The sequence below is a fragment of the Chiloscyllium plagiosum genome, chromosome 19, assembly GCF_004010195.1.
Source record: "Chiloscyllium plagiosum isolate BGI_BamShark_2017 chromosome 19, ASM401019v2, whole genome shotgun sequence".
Classification (NCBI taxonomy): Eukaryota; Metazoa; Chordata; class Chondrichthyes; order Orectolobiformes; family Hemiscylliidae; genus Chiloscyllium; species Chiloscyllium plagiosum.
In genome coordinates this window covers 6,938,196-6,954,189 of record NC_057728.1, presented here as the reverse complement: position 1 = coordinate 6,954,189, position 15,994 = coordinate 6,938,196, and the positions used below count along the sequence as shown (strand labels likewise).

At 40.5% G+C, this 15,994-nt stretch overlaps 1 protein-coding gene across 1 annotated transcript in view; it reads right to left on the bottom strand.

The window, feature by feature from the left end:
- ipo8 (importin 8) overlaps window positions 1-15,994 on the bottom strand; it is an 89,574-nt gene that overhangs the window by 31,896 nt on the left and 41,684 nt on the right. The window contains exons 10-13 of the mRNA XM_043709009.1: window positions 15,433-15,532; window positions 14,121-14,197; window positions 7,944-8,060; window positions 5,379-5,468 (exon numbers count right to left, since the gene is read on the bottom strand). Of these exons, the coding sequence (XP_043564944.1) occupies window positions 5,379-5,468; window positions 7,944-8,060; window positions 14,121-14,197; window positions 15,433-15,532 (384 nt within the window). The remainder of the gene's footprint in view (window positions 1-5,378; window positions 5,469-7,943; window positions 8,061-14,120; window positions 14,198-15,432; window positions 15,533-15,994) is intronic.

Genomic DNA, 15,994 nt, shown 5'->3' with positions numbered 1-15,994 from the left:
AGCTGATTGGCTGGTGATGCATCTTCAACTCATCAGCAATGAATTGCTGCATTTAAGAGAGTGATAAACATTTTTATATATTCTTTCAGTTTCCAGAATTTAGAAAACACAGTGACATATTGCGAGAAAGTAGAGATTGTGGAATTTGATAGGAAAAGCTGAACATTAGTCTAAATTCAAGTATTCAAACTGACATCTTAGGTCATGCTAATTCAAACCAAATCAATATGTAAGAGAGAACTCAGAAGCAAATCTTCCTGAAAACCTCTAATGTCACAATGTTCAAATCTAAAATGCAGATAATATCAACAATTTGCAATTATACGGAGGGACTTTGTCTGGTGTTGGAGTATAAACATAGAAGATGCACATTATTCCTGTCAAACAGGAAGCAGATGATCTTGCCTGATATTCATGTTGTGGAGGTACCGATGTTGGACTGGGCTGGACAAATATAAACGACACCAGTTTATAGTCCAACAGGTTTATTTACAAGCACTAGCTTTTGGAGCTTCTTTGTCAGGTAGCTTGTGGAGTAGGATCATAGCACACAGAATTTATAGCAAAAGATCATAACATTATACACAGATGCAATACATTGAACAAACACAGAAAGCAGTTAAGTCTACTTTCTCCCACGCACACACACATATAAGTCTATGGGGTGAATTTGGATTTTCAGATACACTCTATTTGTTCAAAAAGCACACAATCTGTAGGCAGTCAATTTTTTTTTATAATCTAAGTGACACAAATTCTTACTTTGGAAATAGATCCAGTCTGACTCAAGGTTGAAATACATACAGACTCTAACCTCACACCTTTGACACATTATCTGAGCTGAGTTGTCACTTTTTTAATAAAACGTTATGTTATGTCAGAAATGTGGCTTGAAAGAACTTCTGGGATTCGCATGTTAATGTTAAAAGATGGAAAACTTAGCAGCAATCTAGGTTTGTTCAATATATTGCATCAGTGTATGACACTATGATCTTTTGCTATAAATTCTGTGTCCATGATCCTACACCACTAGCTACCTGTTGAAAGAGCAGTGCTCCAAAAGCTAGTACTGCCAAATAAACTTGCTGGACTATAACCTGGTGTCATGTGATTTTTAACTTTGCCTGGTATTGCCAATTTTCAAAATGGCAATATTTATTATTGGGGCATTTCCTTCTAATAAAGATAGCCAGAAGTACAACAGAGTGAACTGTTTGTGATGAACAAACAATTCTTACTCCGGTCTCTTTAACAACAAAACACAAAAAGGTAGTATATGAGTTATTCTAACAATGGAAATTCCATATGGAAAGAAACAAATACACCCATTATTTTGGAATTGTGAGAAGATTAATTTAAAACAGCTAATTTAAAATATAGTTTAAGGCTATCAGGTAGAAAGGCCTAAGATTGGAAAACAAAAATTAATTCCTGCAAAATATAAAAGAACTGTGTAAAGACTGAATCTTTCCTCATTTCTGTAGTTTAATTGTGAACAAGACCTGGGAAAAGGATTGGTTTAAAAAAAAATCAAGGTTAGTGCGTCGGATTACTGCACGTTTTAAAAGCAAGTTACCTGACTGTCATTGTAAGTGCTGTTTACATTGCTGTTTGCTCAAGCAGTGAGGAGAAGTCTAGTTTCAGACGAACTGGAGCCAAAGGGCATGTACAAATGAAGATGAGGTGATATCCTGTCTGCTGAGAACTTTATGATGTGTCTTGAACACAATCCAATGAATTCATGCTCAACAATACTGAGAGTATCTTTCATTTCAGAAGTACAAAGTAACAGAATTTAAATTTCCCCTGCTAACATGATGGGACATAAACTCACATTCCTAATGTATTAACTGTACCACCAGATTTCTAGTCTAGTTATAGAATCACAGAGTTGTACACCACGGAATCAGACCCTTTTCAGTCCAACACATCCATGCTGACCAAGTTTTCCAAACTAAACTAGTCCCATTTGGTCCAAATCCTTCTAAACCTTTCCTATCCATGTATCTGTCCAAATGTCTTTTAAATGTTGTAACTGTACCTGCATCAACACCTTCCTCTGGCATGTCATTCCACATACGAACCACCATCAGTGTGAAAAAGTTGCCACTCTGGACTTTTTTTAAACCTTTCCGCTCTCACCTTAAAAATATGCTCACTAGTTTTGAACTTCACTATGCTAGGAAAGGATGTTTGCTATTCACTTTATCCATGACCCTCATTATTTTATAAACCTCTACAGATCACTACTATGTTACCATTACTGGCACACCATTAGTCATTTGAATTTATTTATCCAGTGAAGAAGAGTAGATGTTCTCTTAATTATGATACTGTAAGTTGTGAAGATTTCTGTTCAGTACTTCTGGGCAATAGAATAAACATAGCTTAATTACAGCAGTTGTTCATTTTATAATGAGGTCAAACACCTTTTTCAAATACAGGTAGTTCTCCTGTGACATGGTAGTTGCATTCCCGTGAGACACTATGTTATAGAAAATCACACAATAGAAGTAATGGGGCCTATGGGAAAAACAGGGTTAGGGACTCCAGTTTAGCAAACCTGTCCATTTCTGGCGAGTTACAGAAATGCCAATTTGTTACAAGTGAAATTTCCCAATGTATTGTTGTATTCCCTGCTCCTTGTGGAGTGGAGTTTATCCAGAACTGGCTCTCTGCCATTAAACTTTGTGAAACTTGCAAGTTTTTTTTTGGCACAAGTCAAATGTTTTTATTGAGCAGGTGGCTAAAGGGCTGGGATGCTCTGAACGACTGGAAGTTTTGATGGATCTCGGGTTTCAGAGAGATCTGAGGGGCCGATACTGTCAGATCCTCCCCCCACTTTCAAACGTTGATGGGTGAACTTGAATCAGAGTCAAAGAGTGTGGCGCTGGAAAATCTACCCTGTCAAGATGACTTAAGAAGTGTCTTACTCTTCTAACCCCAGATTTTTAAAATTCACTCATGAGATGTGGGTGTCTCTGGCTAGGTCAGCATTTATTATCCATTTCTAATTATCCAGAAGGCAGTTAAGAGTCAACCATGTTACTGTGAGTCTGGAATCACATCAGCAAGTCCAGTTAAGGATGGCAGTTTCCTTCCCTAAAGGATGTTAGTAAACCAGATAGGCCTGTCTGGCAATCAACAATAGTTTCCTGGTCATCATTAGATCTTTAATTCCAGAATTTTTAAAATTGAATTCAAATTCCAACTATCTGCCATGGCAGGACTTGAACTCAGGTCTCCAAAACGTTAGCTGAGTTTCTGGATTAATAGTTTAGCGATAATATCACAAGGGCCATGACTAGGCCACTAGACCATATGATACAAGCATAGCCTATCCAATCTTTCCTCCGAAGACAACCTGTCCATTTCAGGAATTGTTGTAGTTAGCATTCCATGAACTGCTTCCAACGTTCTTAAATAAAGGCAATTCAGTAATAGTACAACAGATGTGGTCTCACCAATGTCCTGTATAACTGAAGCACAAATCCCCAATTTTGTAATCAATTTCCCTTACAATAAATGATTATATTTTAATGTGGTTGACTCTTAACTGTCCTCTGGGCAATTAGAATGGGAAATAAAGGCTGGCCTAGCCAGCAATGCCGCATCCCATGAATGAATAAAACAAAACTTACTTTCCTAATTACTTGCTGTACCCGCACACGATTTACAATTCGTGCATTAGGACACCCAGGAATTACAAGATTTGTTCTGTATTCAAATATCCAGTCATGTAAAGAATTCCCAACAACTGACTTGCCATGTCAGGTGTACTCTTAGTTTTAGGCACAAACATAAAGAAGTTTGAAGAATAGACTCAAATGCAACACTTCACACAAGTGTGAGCTTGATCAGACAGGATTTGGACAACATTTGTTCACTAGTATATTAAAATGGTTTCAGACAGGAACTATCCAACTTTTATCAAGGTTTCACTTTGTAAACATTGGTTAGAAAATACAAGCCCTCCTGGCTCAGAAGTAGGGTCTCTACCACTGTGCCACAAGACCTCACAACTTTTATTTAAACACTTGCTGAGCATTGTGGAGAAGCTTTAAACTTATTGGTTAGTCGAGGAATTTTTCATCATCCATTACAGGTATTATGACACACCTCTAGAGCACGTAGGACTTGAATCTCAGTCTTCTGACTTAAGAGACACTACTACTAGACCACAATGACCTCCACTGGTTCAGTCAAGTTCCTTTATTAACCTATTTCTCCAACCAACTTGTTCAGAGATGTTATTACACATCTCTGGAGCAGGTGAGACTTGAACCCAGGCCTCCAAGTCCAGGGTAGGAACACTACCACTGCACCGCAAGAGGGCACTGGTTGAGTCAACCTATTTTTCTAATCAACCCATTCAGAGACGTTGTTACACATCTCTGGAACAGATGAAACTTCAACCCTGGCATCCTGGTCCAGGGATGGGAATACTACTACTAGATTACAAGAGTGCACTGTTTGAATCAAATATAAATACACAAACCATTTTCAACTAGCTATAAACTAAACTGTTAACTCCAACAGCTTAACAGAGGCCATCAACTCAAATCCACTAACTCTAATTTCCACAACTCAAATTAATACAATGCTTAACTGTCTACTGGAAAACTTTCCACTGGAAATCTTGAATGAACACAGAACACACACTCGTCAAGAGATAAATTGCAGCTGTAAGGAAGAAAGATAGGTCAACATATCAAATGAAACCCTTCTGCAACATTAGGAAACAAAGACATTACTGTAGCTACCACATCTTGGCGAGGGCAGCGCTCCATGAACTCAGTGCAACATCCATTTTGGCCTCCTGTACCCCAGTTTTCCTCCTCCAACTATTGATAGCCATACTCCTTATCAAAGCCAGCTCGGCCCAAAAATTCTGGAACTCTCACTTTAAAATCTTTGTCTCACTCCCTTTCTTTAAGACACGACTGGAAACCTAATAGCTTTAGGCCTGGCTGTCTTAATATCGCAAGTGCCTCAGTGTCAAACTCTGCCTGGTAAACTCTTATGTAGCACTGTGAGACATTTTACTGCCTTAAAGGTGCTATACAAATTCAATCTATTAAATTGAGGAGGAAAAAACGGTGAGATCAAATATTTTATTTTACTGGTGCTCCCCTTAAGCAGGTTGCTGGACATATAACCTTTTACATTTTTTGTGGCTCAAGTACTTCCTTCTTGCAACCCCATATCTGTCTACACTCAAACTAAATTCCACAGATACTGGCAAATGTTGTTGCATTTTTGACAGAATTCAAAGGCCATAAGAACAATTTATTTCCCCGCATAATGAAGGAAAGAGGACAGCAATCATTAGTTGGAGCTACTCATCGCCAAATCATGCAAACAATGAGTGACCTTACCCTAGCTCGGAGATAGCCTAGATTGGAGTTAAAGAGTGTAAATACATAATTCTGAAGCATCAACTCCATTTGGCCCTTGTATATGTTTTTCTGTTGATAAAAACAGAAATTAAGGGTTAGCTGAGTAGATGATACAAGAGGAAAATAAAATGCACAATACGGTGAGGTAACTGTCACAATAATATTAAACAGAGCTTGAAACAGAGAGCTAGTGTCTTTTTCTTAATTCGTGGGATATGGGTGTCACCAATAAGGCAGGCATCTGATGACCATCCCTGATTGCCCTTGCCTTCTTCAATCACCTCAGTATATTTGGGAAAATACATTCAGAGTGCTGTTAGGAAGTTATAGGATTTTGACCCAATGATATTGAAACAATCACAATAGAGTTTTAGATTAGTATTCTGTGCAATTCGGAGGAGACGGTCCAAGTGATGACAATCCCCTGTATCTGCTATCTTTGTCCTTGTAAGTGGTAGAGATCATGTGTTTAGGAGGTGTAACAAAAGAGACCAGGTGAATTGCTAAGGTGCATCTTATAGATGGCACATACATTAGCCATGGTGTGCCTGTGTTTAAGGGAATGTATTTTAAAGGTGGCGAATGGGGAACTAATCAAATGGGCGTACCACCCTGGATACATTAAACTTGGTAAGTGTTGTTGAAGCTGCACTTCCCCAGCCAAGTAGAGTATTCTATCATATACCTAACTTGTGCTTTGAAGATCTTGGAAAAGCTTTGGAAGGTCATGAGGCAATTTGCAGAATTTCCAGCCTCTGACCTGCTTTTGTCACCATTGTATTTATATGGCTGTTCAGTTAAACTCCTCATCAATGGCAAATCTCAGGATGCTGCTGTTGGGGGGGTTCAGTAACAGGAATTCCATGGCAAATCAGCAAAAGCAGTTTAGACATTCTGGTCTTGAGTTGATCAAAACCTAGTACTACTGTAATTCAAGGGTTACTTGTAACTTATTATTAAACCTCAAATGTTGTTCAAATCTTGCTGCACAAAGGCACAGACTGTTTTGGTGTCTGAGACTTTGTGGATGCTCTGGAGCTGATTAGTTTTCCACAACTTTTTGTCTTCACGCTAAGACTGATTTTCGTCTGTGGAGAACTTTCCCAGATTCTGAATAACTTGAATTTCATTAAGGTTCTTTGACCTCAAACATCTGTGACGTGGGCTCAAAATCAACTCAATTGAGGGCCTGGAAGCCTTTGTTGGCTTGAATATGATCCCACATGGTAAAGTTAACTCCAATATACATGAGCATGGTAGAAACAGAATATCTTTTGTGAGAAATGTGTGTAGAAGGAAGTGCTCAACCAAATTTGAGGCTGGCATAAAACTGCAGGCAAGAGTGTAGGAGCTGTTTTTATTTCGAACAGTGTTGTTCTCAGTCTTTGCTGCTTGATGCTGATCATGTTCAAATATTATGTTTGAAATGTAGAAAATGCAGGTAAGGTCAAAGTAGAATTTGTACTAAGGGATGCAGTATCCTTTCAGAATTCAAGATGTCTTTATTGTTTTGTCAAGATGCACTGACAACCTTTAGTGACAGGATATTACATATACATTTACTTGTCCAAAATAGTTTTGCTCTTTCATAAATACAAAACTGTACAGATGAAATAATACATGTTTTCCATTGTGGGCCATGAGAATTGTTAAACTCATAGAATGTTCAGTACAATCATCGTGGTTGAGATAAATGCTGGATGTGTCTGGCATTTCTTGATACTACACATTTAGATTCTAGGTCAGAGACAGTACTGTCAACATTTAGAAACAGATTATCGAGTTGTTCCTTTCTCCCTTTCTTGTATGAAAATGCTTGCTTTTGTGAGGGAAGCCTCGGCAGAATGACGAATTCACTTGCATGAACCTAGACAATGAGTGCCATCAAACTATTTTCAGAGACAAGAGCAGCAAAGACCAATCCCATCTGTTCAAGATGCAAACATGTCTGCTCTGTAGACGTCATTAAATCTTGCAAATCAAATGGTGGATATTCAGCCTATTGTGCCTCTGTCAACTCTTGGAAAGAGTTATCCATTAGTCCCAGTCCCCAGATCCCTGTAAAGTGCTGGATTTCTCTTTTTCTTGCCACCTACGGAGCCCAAGTATTTTCCAGCAAAGATCAGCTAATAGCACAGACTACACTTCAAATGTAAAAGCTTCTGATTCCTTCAGCTCAGCTTTCACTGGCTAAACAGTGGCTCAGTGGTTAGCACTGCTGCCTCACAGCACCAGGGCCACAGGCTTAATTCCAGCCTCGGGTGACTGTCTGTGTGGAGTTTGTACATTCTCCCCGTGTCTGCGTGGGCTTCCTCCAGGTGCTCCGGTTTCCACCCATGGTCCAAAGATGTGCAGGTCAGGTGAATTGGCCATTCTAAATTGCCCGTAGTGTTAGGTGCATTAGTCAGAGGGAAATGGGTCTGGGTGGGTTACTCTTCGGAGGGTTGGTTGGGACAAAGGGCCTGTTTCCACACTGTAGAGAATCTAATCTAATCTCAACTGTCAAGGCGAGCTTGACACAAACATCTTTATTTATCCACCTACTTTCAGCAGAATGTCTGCCAGAGAACCGATTACATGCAGTGCTCCATCCTTCTTTCGAGGATCGCCACTCGGGTCTGTCAAGATCTGGTAACAAAAGCTCATCATCTTTGGCAAAACCTACAAAAGTCAAGGCAGTTAAAAGGGACAAAACATGGAATTAGGATGAATGATTTTCAAAAGAAAGTTAGCAATACAGTTAATGTTTACTGTTTTCAACTAATTTATAGAGGGATCTACATTAGGAAATAATTGGGTATTAAACTTGAAATTTGCATCAGGCTTTAGGATCTGGTCAGAGTCTTACAGCACGGAGATAAACCCTTTAGCCCACTCCGTCTAGTCCCATTTGGCCCATTTCCCTCAAAATGTTTCATAACCATGTACCTGTCCAAATGCCTTTGAATCTTGTAAATGTCTTCACCTCCACCACTTCCTCTGGCAGCTCATTTCATATATGCACACCCTCTATGAAAAAGGGTACCTCAAGTCCCTTTTAAATTTCTTCCCTCTCACCTTAAAGATATTCCCTCTACTTTTGGCCTCCCCTACCCTAGGGAAAAGACCTTGATTAATGCCCTCATGATTTTATAAACCCCAGGAATGTCCAGGCCTATCCTTATAACTCAAATCTTCCAGTCTCGGTGACATCCCTGTAAATCATTTTACACCCTTTCCAGTTTAATAACATCCTTCCAAAGCAGGGCAACCAGAATTGTATGCAGTACTTCAAATGTGGCCTTACCAACGTCTTGTACAGCCAATACATGACGTGTCAACTCTTGTACTCAATGCTCTGACTAATGAAGGCAAGCATGCCTTCTTCACCATCCTGTCTACCTGTGATGCCACTTTCAAGGAACTATTACCTGCACCACTATACCACTAATTTTGGTGTCATCCGCAAACTTACTAACCAAGTCTCCTACATTCTCATCCAAAAAATAGTTTATATAAATGACTAAAAATAGTGGACCCAGCACTGATCCTTGTGGCACACTGCTGGTCACAGGCCTCCAGTCGAAACAACTCTACCATCACTCTCTGCTTCCTACTGTCAAGCCAATTTTATATCCAATAGGTTAGCTTTCCCTGAATTCTATGTGCTCCAATTTTACTAACCAGCCTACTATGCAGAAACTTGTTGAAGGCCTAGCAAATATCGATGTAGACAATATCTACTGCTCTACCTTCATTCATCTTCTTGGTCACCTCTTCAGAAACTCATTCAAGTTAGTGAAACACAATTTCCCACTCACAAAGCCATACTGACTGCCTGTAATTAGTCCGTAATGCATTAGATCCTGTCTCTCAGAATCCCTCCAACAACTTACCCACCAGTGATGTCAGGCTCACCAGTCTGTTGTTCCCTGGCTTTTCCTTGTAGCCTTTCTTAAATAATGGCACAACATTATCCAACCTCCAGTTTTCCAGCACCTCACCCGTGGCTATCAATGATACAAATATCTTGGTTAGGGGCCCGAGCTTCCCACGATGTCCTGGGATATACTTAGAGAGTCAGAGAGATGTACAGAACAGAAATAGACCCTTTGGTCCAGATATGCTGACCAGATATCCCAACCCAATCTAGTCCCACCTGCCTGCACCCAGTCCATATCTCTCCAAACCGTTCCTATTCATACACCCATCCAGATGCCTTTTAAATGTTGCAATTGTACCAGCTTCCACCACTTCCTCTGGCAGCTCATTCCATACATGTACCACCCTCTGCGTGAAAATGTTGCCCCTTAGGTCTCTTTTATATCTTTCCCCTCTCACTCTAAACCTATGCCCTCTAGTTCTGGACTCCCTGACCCTAGGTAAAAGACTTTGTCTATTTATCCTATCCATGCCCTCCATGATTTCATAAACCTCTGTAAGGTCACCCCTCAGCCTCCCACTCTCCAGGGAAAACAGCCCCAGCCTATTTAACCTCACCCGATAGCTCAAATCCTCCAACCCTGGCAACATGCTTGTAACTCTTCCCTGAACCCTTTCAAGTTTCACAATATCTTTCCAATAGGAAGGAAACCAGAACTGCATACAATATTCCAACTGTGGCCTAATCAATGTCCTGTACAGCCACAACATGACCTCCCAACTCCTGTACTCAATACTCTGACCAATAAAAGAAAGCATACCAAACGCCTTCTTCACTATCCTATCTACCTGCGACTCCACTTACTCGGAGCTTGCACTCCAAGGTCTCTTTGTTCAGCAACACTCTCTAGGACCTTACCATTAAGTGTATAAGTCCTGCTAAGTTTTGCTTTCCCAAAATGCAGCACCTCGCATTTATCTGAATTAAACTCCATCTGCCACTTCTCAGCCCATTGGCCCATCTGATCAAGACCCTGTTGTAATCTGAGGTAACCTTCTTCGCTGTCCAGTACACCTCCAATTTTGCAAACTTACTAACTTTACCTCTTATGCTCGCATCCAAATCATTTATCTAAATGACGAAAAGTAGAGGACCCAGCACCAATCCTTGTAGCACTCCACTGGTCACAGGCCTCCAATCTGAAAAACAACCCTCCACCACCATCCTCTGTCTTCTACCTTTGAGCCAGTTCTGTATCCAAATGGCTGGTTCTCCCTTGATTTAAACTTGCTAACCAGTCTCCCATTGGAAACCTTGTCGAACGCCTTACTGAAGTCCATATAAATCACATCTACCACTCTGCCCTCATCAATCCTCTTTGTTACTTCTTCAAAAAACTCAATCGAGTTTGTGAGACATGATTTCCCATGCACAAAGCCATGTTCACTATCCCTAATCAGTCCTTGCCTTTCCAAATACATGCACATCCTGACCTTCAGGATTCCCTCCAACAACTTGCCGACCACTGATGTCAGGCTCACCGGTCTATAGTTCCCTGGCTTGTCCTTACCATCTTTCTTAAACAGTGGCACCACGTTAGCCAACCTCCAGTCTTCCACACCTCACCTGTGACTATTGATGATACAAATATCTCAGCAAGGGGCCCAGCAATCACTTCTCTAGCTTCCCACAGAGTTCCTCGGTATACCTGATCAGGTCCTGGGATTATATCCACCTATATGCGTTTCAAGACATCCAGCACTTCCTCCTCTGTAATATGGACATTTTGCAAGATGTCACCATCTATTTTGCTACTTTCTGTATCTTCCATATCCTTTTCCACAGTAAATACTGATGCAAAATACTCGTTTAGTATCTCCCCCATTTTCAGCAGTTCCACATAAAGGCCGCCTTGCTGATCTTTGAGACACCCTATTCTCTCCCTAGTTACCCTTTTGTCCTTAGTGTATTTGTAAAAATTCTTTGCATTTTCCTTAATTCTATTTGCCAAAGCTATCTCATGTCCCCTTTTTGCCCTCCTGATTTCCCTCTTAAGTATACTCCTATGCCTTTATACTCTTCTAAGGATTCACTTGATCTATCCTGTCTATACCTGACATATGCTTCCTTCTTTTTCTTAACCAAACCCTCAATTTCTTTAGTCATGCAGCATTCCCTATACCTACCAGCCTTTCTTTTCACCCTAACAGGAATATACTTTCTCTGGATTCTTGTTATCTCACTTCCCATTTTCCAGCCGTCCTTTTACCAGCAAACATCTGCCCCCAGTCAGCTTTTGAAAGTTCTTGCCTAATACCGTCAAAATTGGCCTTTCTCCAATTTAGAACTTCAACTTTTAGATCTGGTCTATCCTTTTCCATCACTATTTTAAATCTAATAGAATTATGGTCGCTGGCCCCAAAGTGCTCCGCCACTGACACCTCAGTCACCTGCCCTGCCTTATTTCCCAGATCAGGTTCTGGGGATTTATCTATCTTCATGCGTTTTAACACATCCAGCACCTCCTCCTCTGTAATGTGGACTCTTTTCAAATCATCTCTATTTAATTCCCCACAATAAATGCTGACACAAAGTATTCATTTAGGATCTCATCCATCTCCTTTGGTTCCACAGAAAAACAGCCTTATTGATCTTCTTTCCCTGGTTGCTTTTTTGCCCTTAATACACTAATAAAATCTCTTGAGATTTTCCTTGAACATATCTGCCAAAGTTATCTCATGTCCCCTTTTGCCCTGATTTCCCCCCCTAAGTATACTCCTAAACCCCCTGTACTCCTCAAGGGATTCACTTGTTCCCGGCTGTCTATGCATGACATGTGCCCCCTTCTTTTTCTTGACCAGAGCCTCAACATCTCTAGGAGTGTTCCCCACTCCTGCCAGCTTTGTCCCTCACACTAAAAGGAACATGTTGTCGCTGAACTCTAGGTATCTTGCTTTTGAAAGCCTTCCACTTGCCAGATGTCCCTTTGCCTGAAAACAGCCTCCCCCAAGCAACTTTTGAAATTTCTTCTCTCATACCATCAAATTGGCCTTGCCCCAATTTAGCACTTCAACTTGTGGACCAGAACTGTTCTTTTCCATAACTATTTTTAAAACTAATAGAATTATGGGCCCAAAGTGCACCCCCCATTTGTCCTGCCTTATTTCCCACAATTAGGTCAAGTTTGCCCCTTCTCTAGTAGGGCCATCTATATATTGATTGAGAAAGTTTTCTTGAATACACTTAACAGAGTCCTCCCTATCCAAGCCCGGAACAGCACGGCAGTCCCAGTCTGTGTGTGCAAAGTTAAAATCCCCTATTATAATGCGATTATTCTTACAGCTATTTGCGATCTCCCTACATATTTGCTCCTCAGCTTTCTGCTGACTACTGGAGGCCTGTAGTATCAGTTCCATCAAAATGATCACCCCTATACTTCTGAGTTCCAGCCATAAAGCTGCACTGGACGACCCCCCAGATATACCCTAAGTATGCTTCCCTAATCAAAAACGCCAGTTCCCTCCTCTCTTGCCTCCCCTTCTATCCTTTCTGATAGCATCTCTTTCTTCAGCCATGTTTCTGTAATAGCTATGATATCCAGTCTGGTGCAGTTGCTCTATAAGCCTTACACAAAATTTCCTAGTCAGCAGCATGCAAATGCTTGATACTTGCTTCAGAAGGTGCAATCCCGGTTCTCCTCAGAGAAGAATTTCCTTCAACAGTCCAAAACCAGCAAATTTGGCAAAGCAAACTGATGGGTAGCCTGCCCTCAAGGTTCTACCATTCCTCTCTGTGCCCACTTGCATGGTGACATGGTGACAGGTAAGTCTGCTCCAGAAGTGGCTCTCTTTTACATGGGAAGCACTTGGCCTCCACTCCATATGCAACAGATCCCAGGACATAGGATCACAAATAAAATTTTAAGGCACAGCAAGTTGATGAAACAACTCATCACAAAGGTTTTGATGCATTGATAAATTATTTTACCAAGTTCTTAGAATTTTGTATATTGTGACACAAGTCCCAGACAGAATGAAGATGATGGGATGATTTCTCCATCAACTCTGGGATTGATTTTGAATACACATTTCTGTGTAACATTTCTCCACTCACTGTACTTTACTGGAGAAATCATCACACGTATATCAGGAAGCTTTGCTGTACTTTTGGCCATGAGTTATGTTTATAATTCTTGAAGGGTCTGCTTAAAGATTCTCTTTGCTAACAAAATAGACAGTTTTCAGTGGTACATTGCTTAAATTGAAGAGTTCGCTGAATAAACACATTTTGCTGTACTAATTCTCTCCTCACCTCCAACCATCTCACCAATATCGTGAGGTCAAGACTCAACTGATTTTTTTTAAAGAAAGGTAAGTCAGATATTGCTGCAGTCACATCATTCTGATTATACATCAACAGTGCTCATTATTATCAAATTGGAGAAAACCCCACAAGTTGTGATTCTCCTCAAATTTGTGCCACTCAGCTGTTAATGATGCCAAAACTGTGAAAAGCATCTTCTTGCTGTGAGGCTCCTCTTGCAACTTAATACCTATTGGGAAATTGGTATTTATGACATTACTACCAATTATCTCAGCCACAAATCAATGGATGTTGTAAAGGACTTGAATAACAGTGCGGTTTACGGCCTTGACAACCTGGAGGTCCATCCACTGCAGCAATAGCACTAACTTACATAAAATAGCCTGAAGTCAAGTATAACTTTCCAGACCTCAAGAGCTAAACAGTGTTGTTTCACGAATCAGAATGATGCTGAAAGCTTCAAGCTGCAGCTCAAGGTCATTACATTTTAATAGTTGCAGAATTCAATCTCACTTGACACAGAAGTGGTGCCTCACCTCCTTTCTTTTCTTTGCAGCAGTGTAGAGAAAGTTCTGGGCTGCAATGGTTGGAGAGACATGGTCCTCGAATACATCTGAAAAATATTTAAACAATCTACGAATAAACGCCACTGCAGTTTTCACATACACTAACAAACAACTACCATTGTACTGCCCAAGAAATGATATATAGAGTCATAAAGTCATAGAGATATACAGCATCGGAAACAGACCCTTCGGACCAACTTGTCCATGCCAACCAGATATCCCAACCCAATCCAGTCCCATCTGCCAGCATCCAGCCCATATGCCTCCAAACCCTTCCTATTCATATACCCATCCAAATGCCTTTTAAATGTTGCAATTATACCAGCCTCCACCACTTCTACTGGCAGCTCATTCCATACCCGTACCACCCACTGCGTGAAAAGGTTTGTCCCGTAGGTCTCTTTTATATCTTTCCCCTCTCACCCTAAACCTATGCCCTCTAGTTCTGAACTCCCCCACCCCAGGGAAAAGACTTTGTCTGTTTATCCTATCCATGCCCCTCAAGATTTCATAAACCTCTATAAGGTCACCCCTCAGCCTCCGACTCTCCAGGGAAAACAGTCCTAGCCTATTCAACCTCTCCCGATAGCTCGAATCATTCAACCCTGGCAACATGCTTGTAACTATTTCCTGAACCCTTCAAAGTTTCACAACATCTTTCCGATAGGAAGGAGACCAGAATTGCATGCAATATTCCACCAGTGGCCTTACCAATGTCCTGTGCAGTCGCAAAACGACCTCTCAACTCCTGTTCTTAATACTCTGACCAATAAAGGAAAGCATACTAAATGCCTTCTTCACTATCCTATTTACCTGTGACTCAACTTTCAAAAAGCTATGAACCTGCACTCCAAGGTCTCTTTGTTCAGCAACACTCCATAGGACCTTACCATTTAGTGTATAAGTCCTGCTTAGATTTGCTTTCCCAAAATGCAGCACCTCGCATTTATCTAAATTAAGCTCCGTTTGCCACTTCTCAGCCCATTGGCCCATCTGATCAAGATCCTTGTAATCTGAGGTAACCTTCTTCGCTGTCCACAACACCTCCAATTTTGGTGTTATCTGCAAACTTACTAACTATATCTCTTATGCTCACATCCAAATCATTTGTATAAATGCAGAAACTATTTTAATTATCTTAACTTCACAATTAAATAAAACTTTCTTTTGGCTGAGACAATAGAGAGGAAACAGAAATCACTGTCTGGTTCTCTCTGTTTTTAGAAATATAGAAGAAAATTGATAGCACAATCAAATCCAGGGATATTTTTGTGGACCTCACCAAATTTCATCCGAATGTATTCATATGGATCCTCCTGCCAGAGCTCCTCATCTTCATCTTTGTAACACATCAACGGGAAAGCTACTTCTTCAGAAATGCTCTGTATCAATAAGGGGTTTGGGCAGGGGAGGATGGGTGGGGTTTGGTGGGGGGGAGGGAGGAGTGCAAATGATATTGATACGTTGGTAGCAAGAATGTGAGAAAGATGGAGAAAAAAGCAACAGCTTCAGAAGTTTGTATTTATTTTTCAAAATTCCTTAATCCAAAATTATCCAGCAGAAAATAGTCTGCAACTATAAGTAGACAAATAAAATTAAATTAGGGAATAGATTGAAGAACACACACACACACACACACACAAGCGTAAAGCAGTGCTTTATTTCTGTCCTATACTGCGAGCATCATAAATGATCATTCTCATGCTGTAAACAAGTGTCATAAAAGGTTTGTAACTTTAGAATAACAATGCATTGAGAATGGAACAATTAAACGTGCTTATAAAGAAATATCAAGGTCCAAGCAAATCACTGGACTGATTCACGGCATTCTTGTGATGCAATGG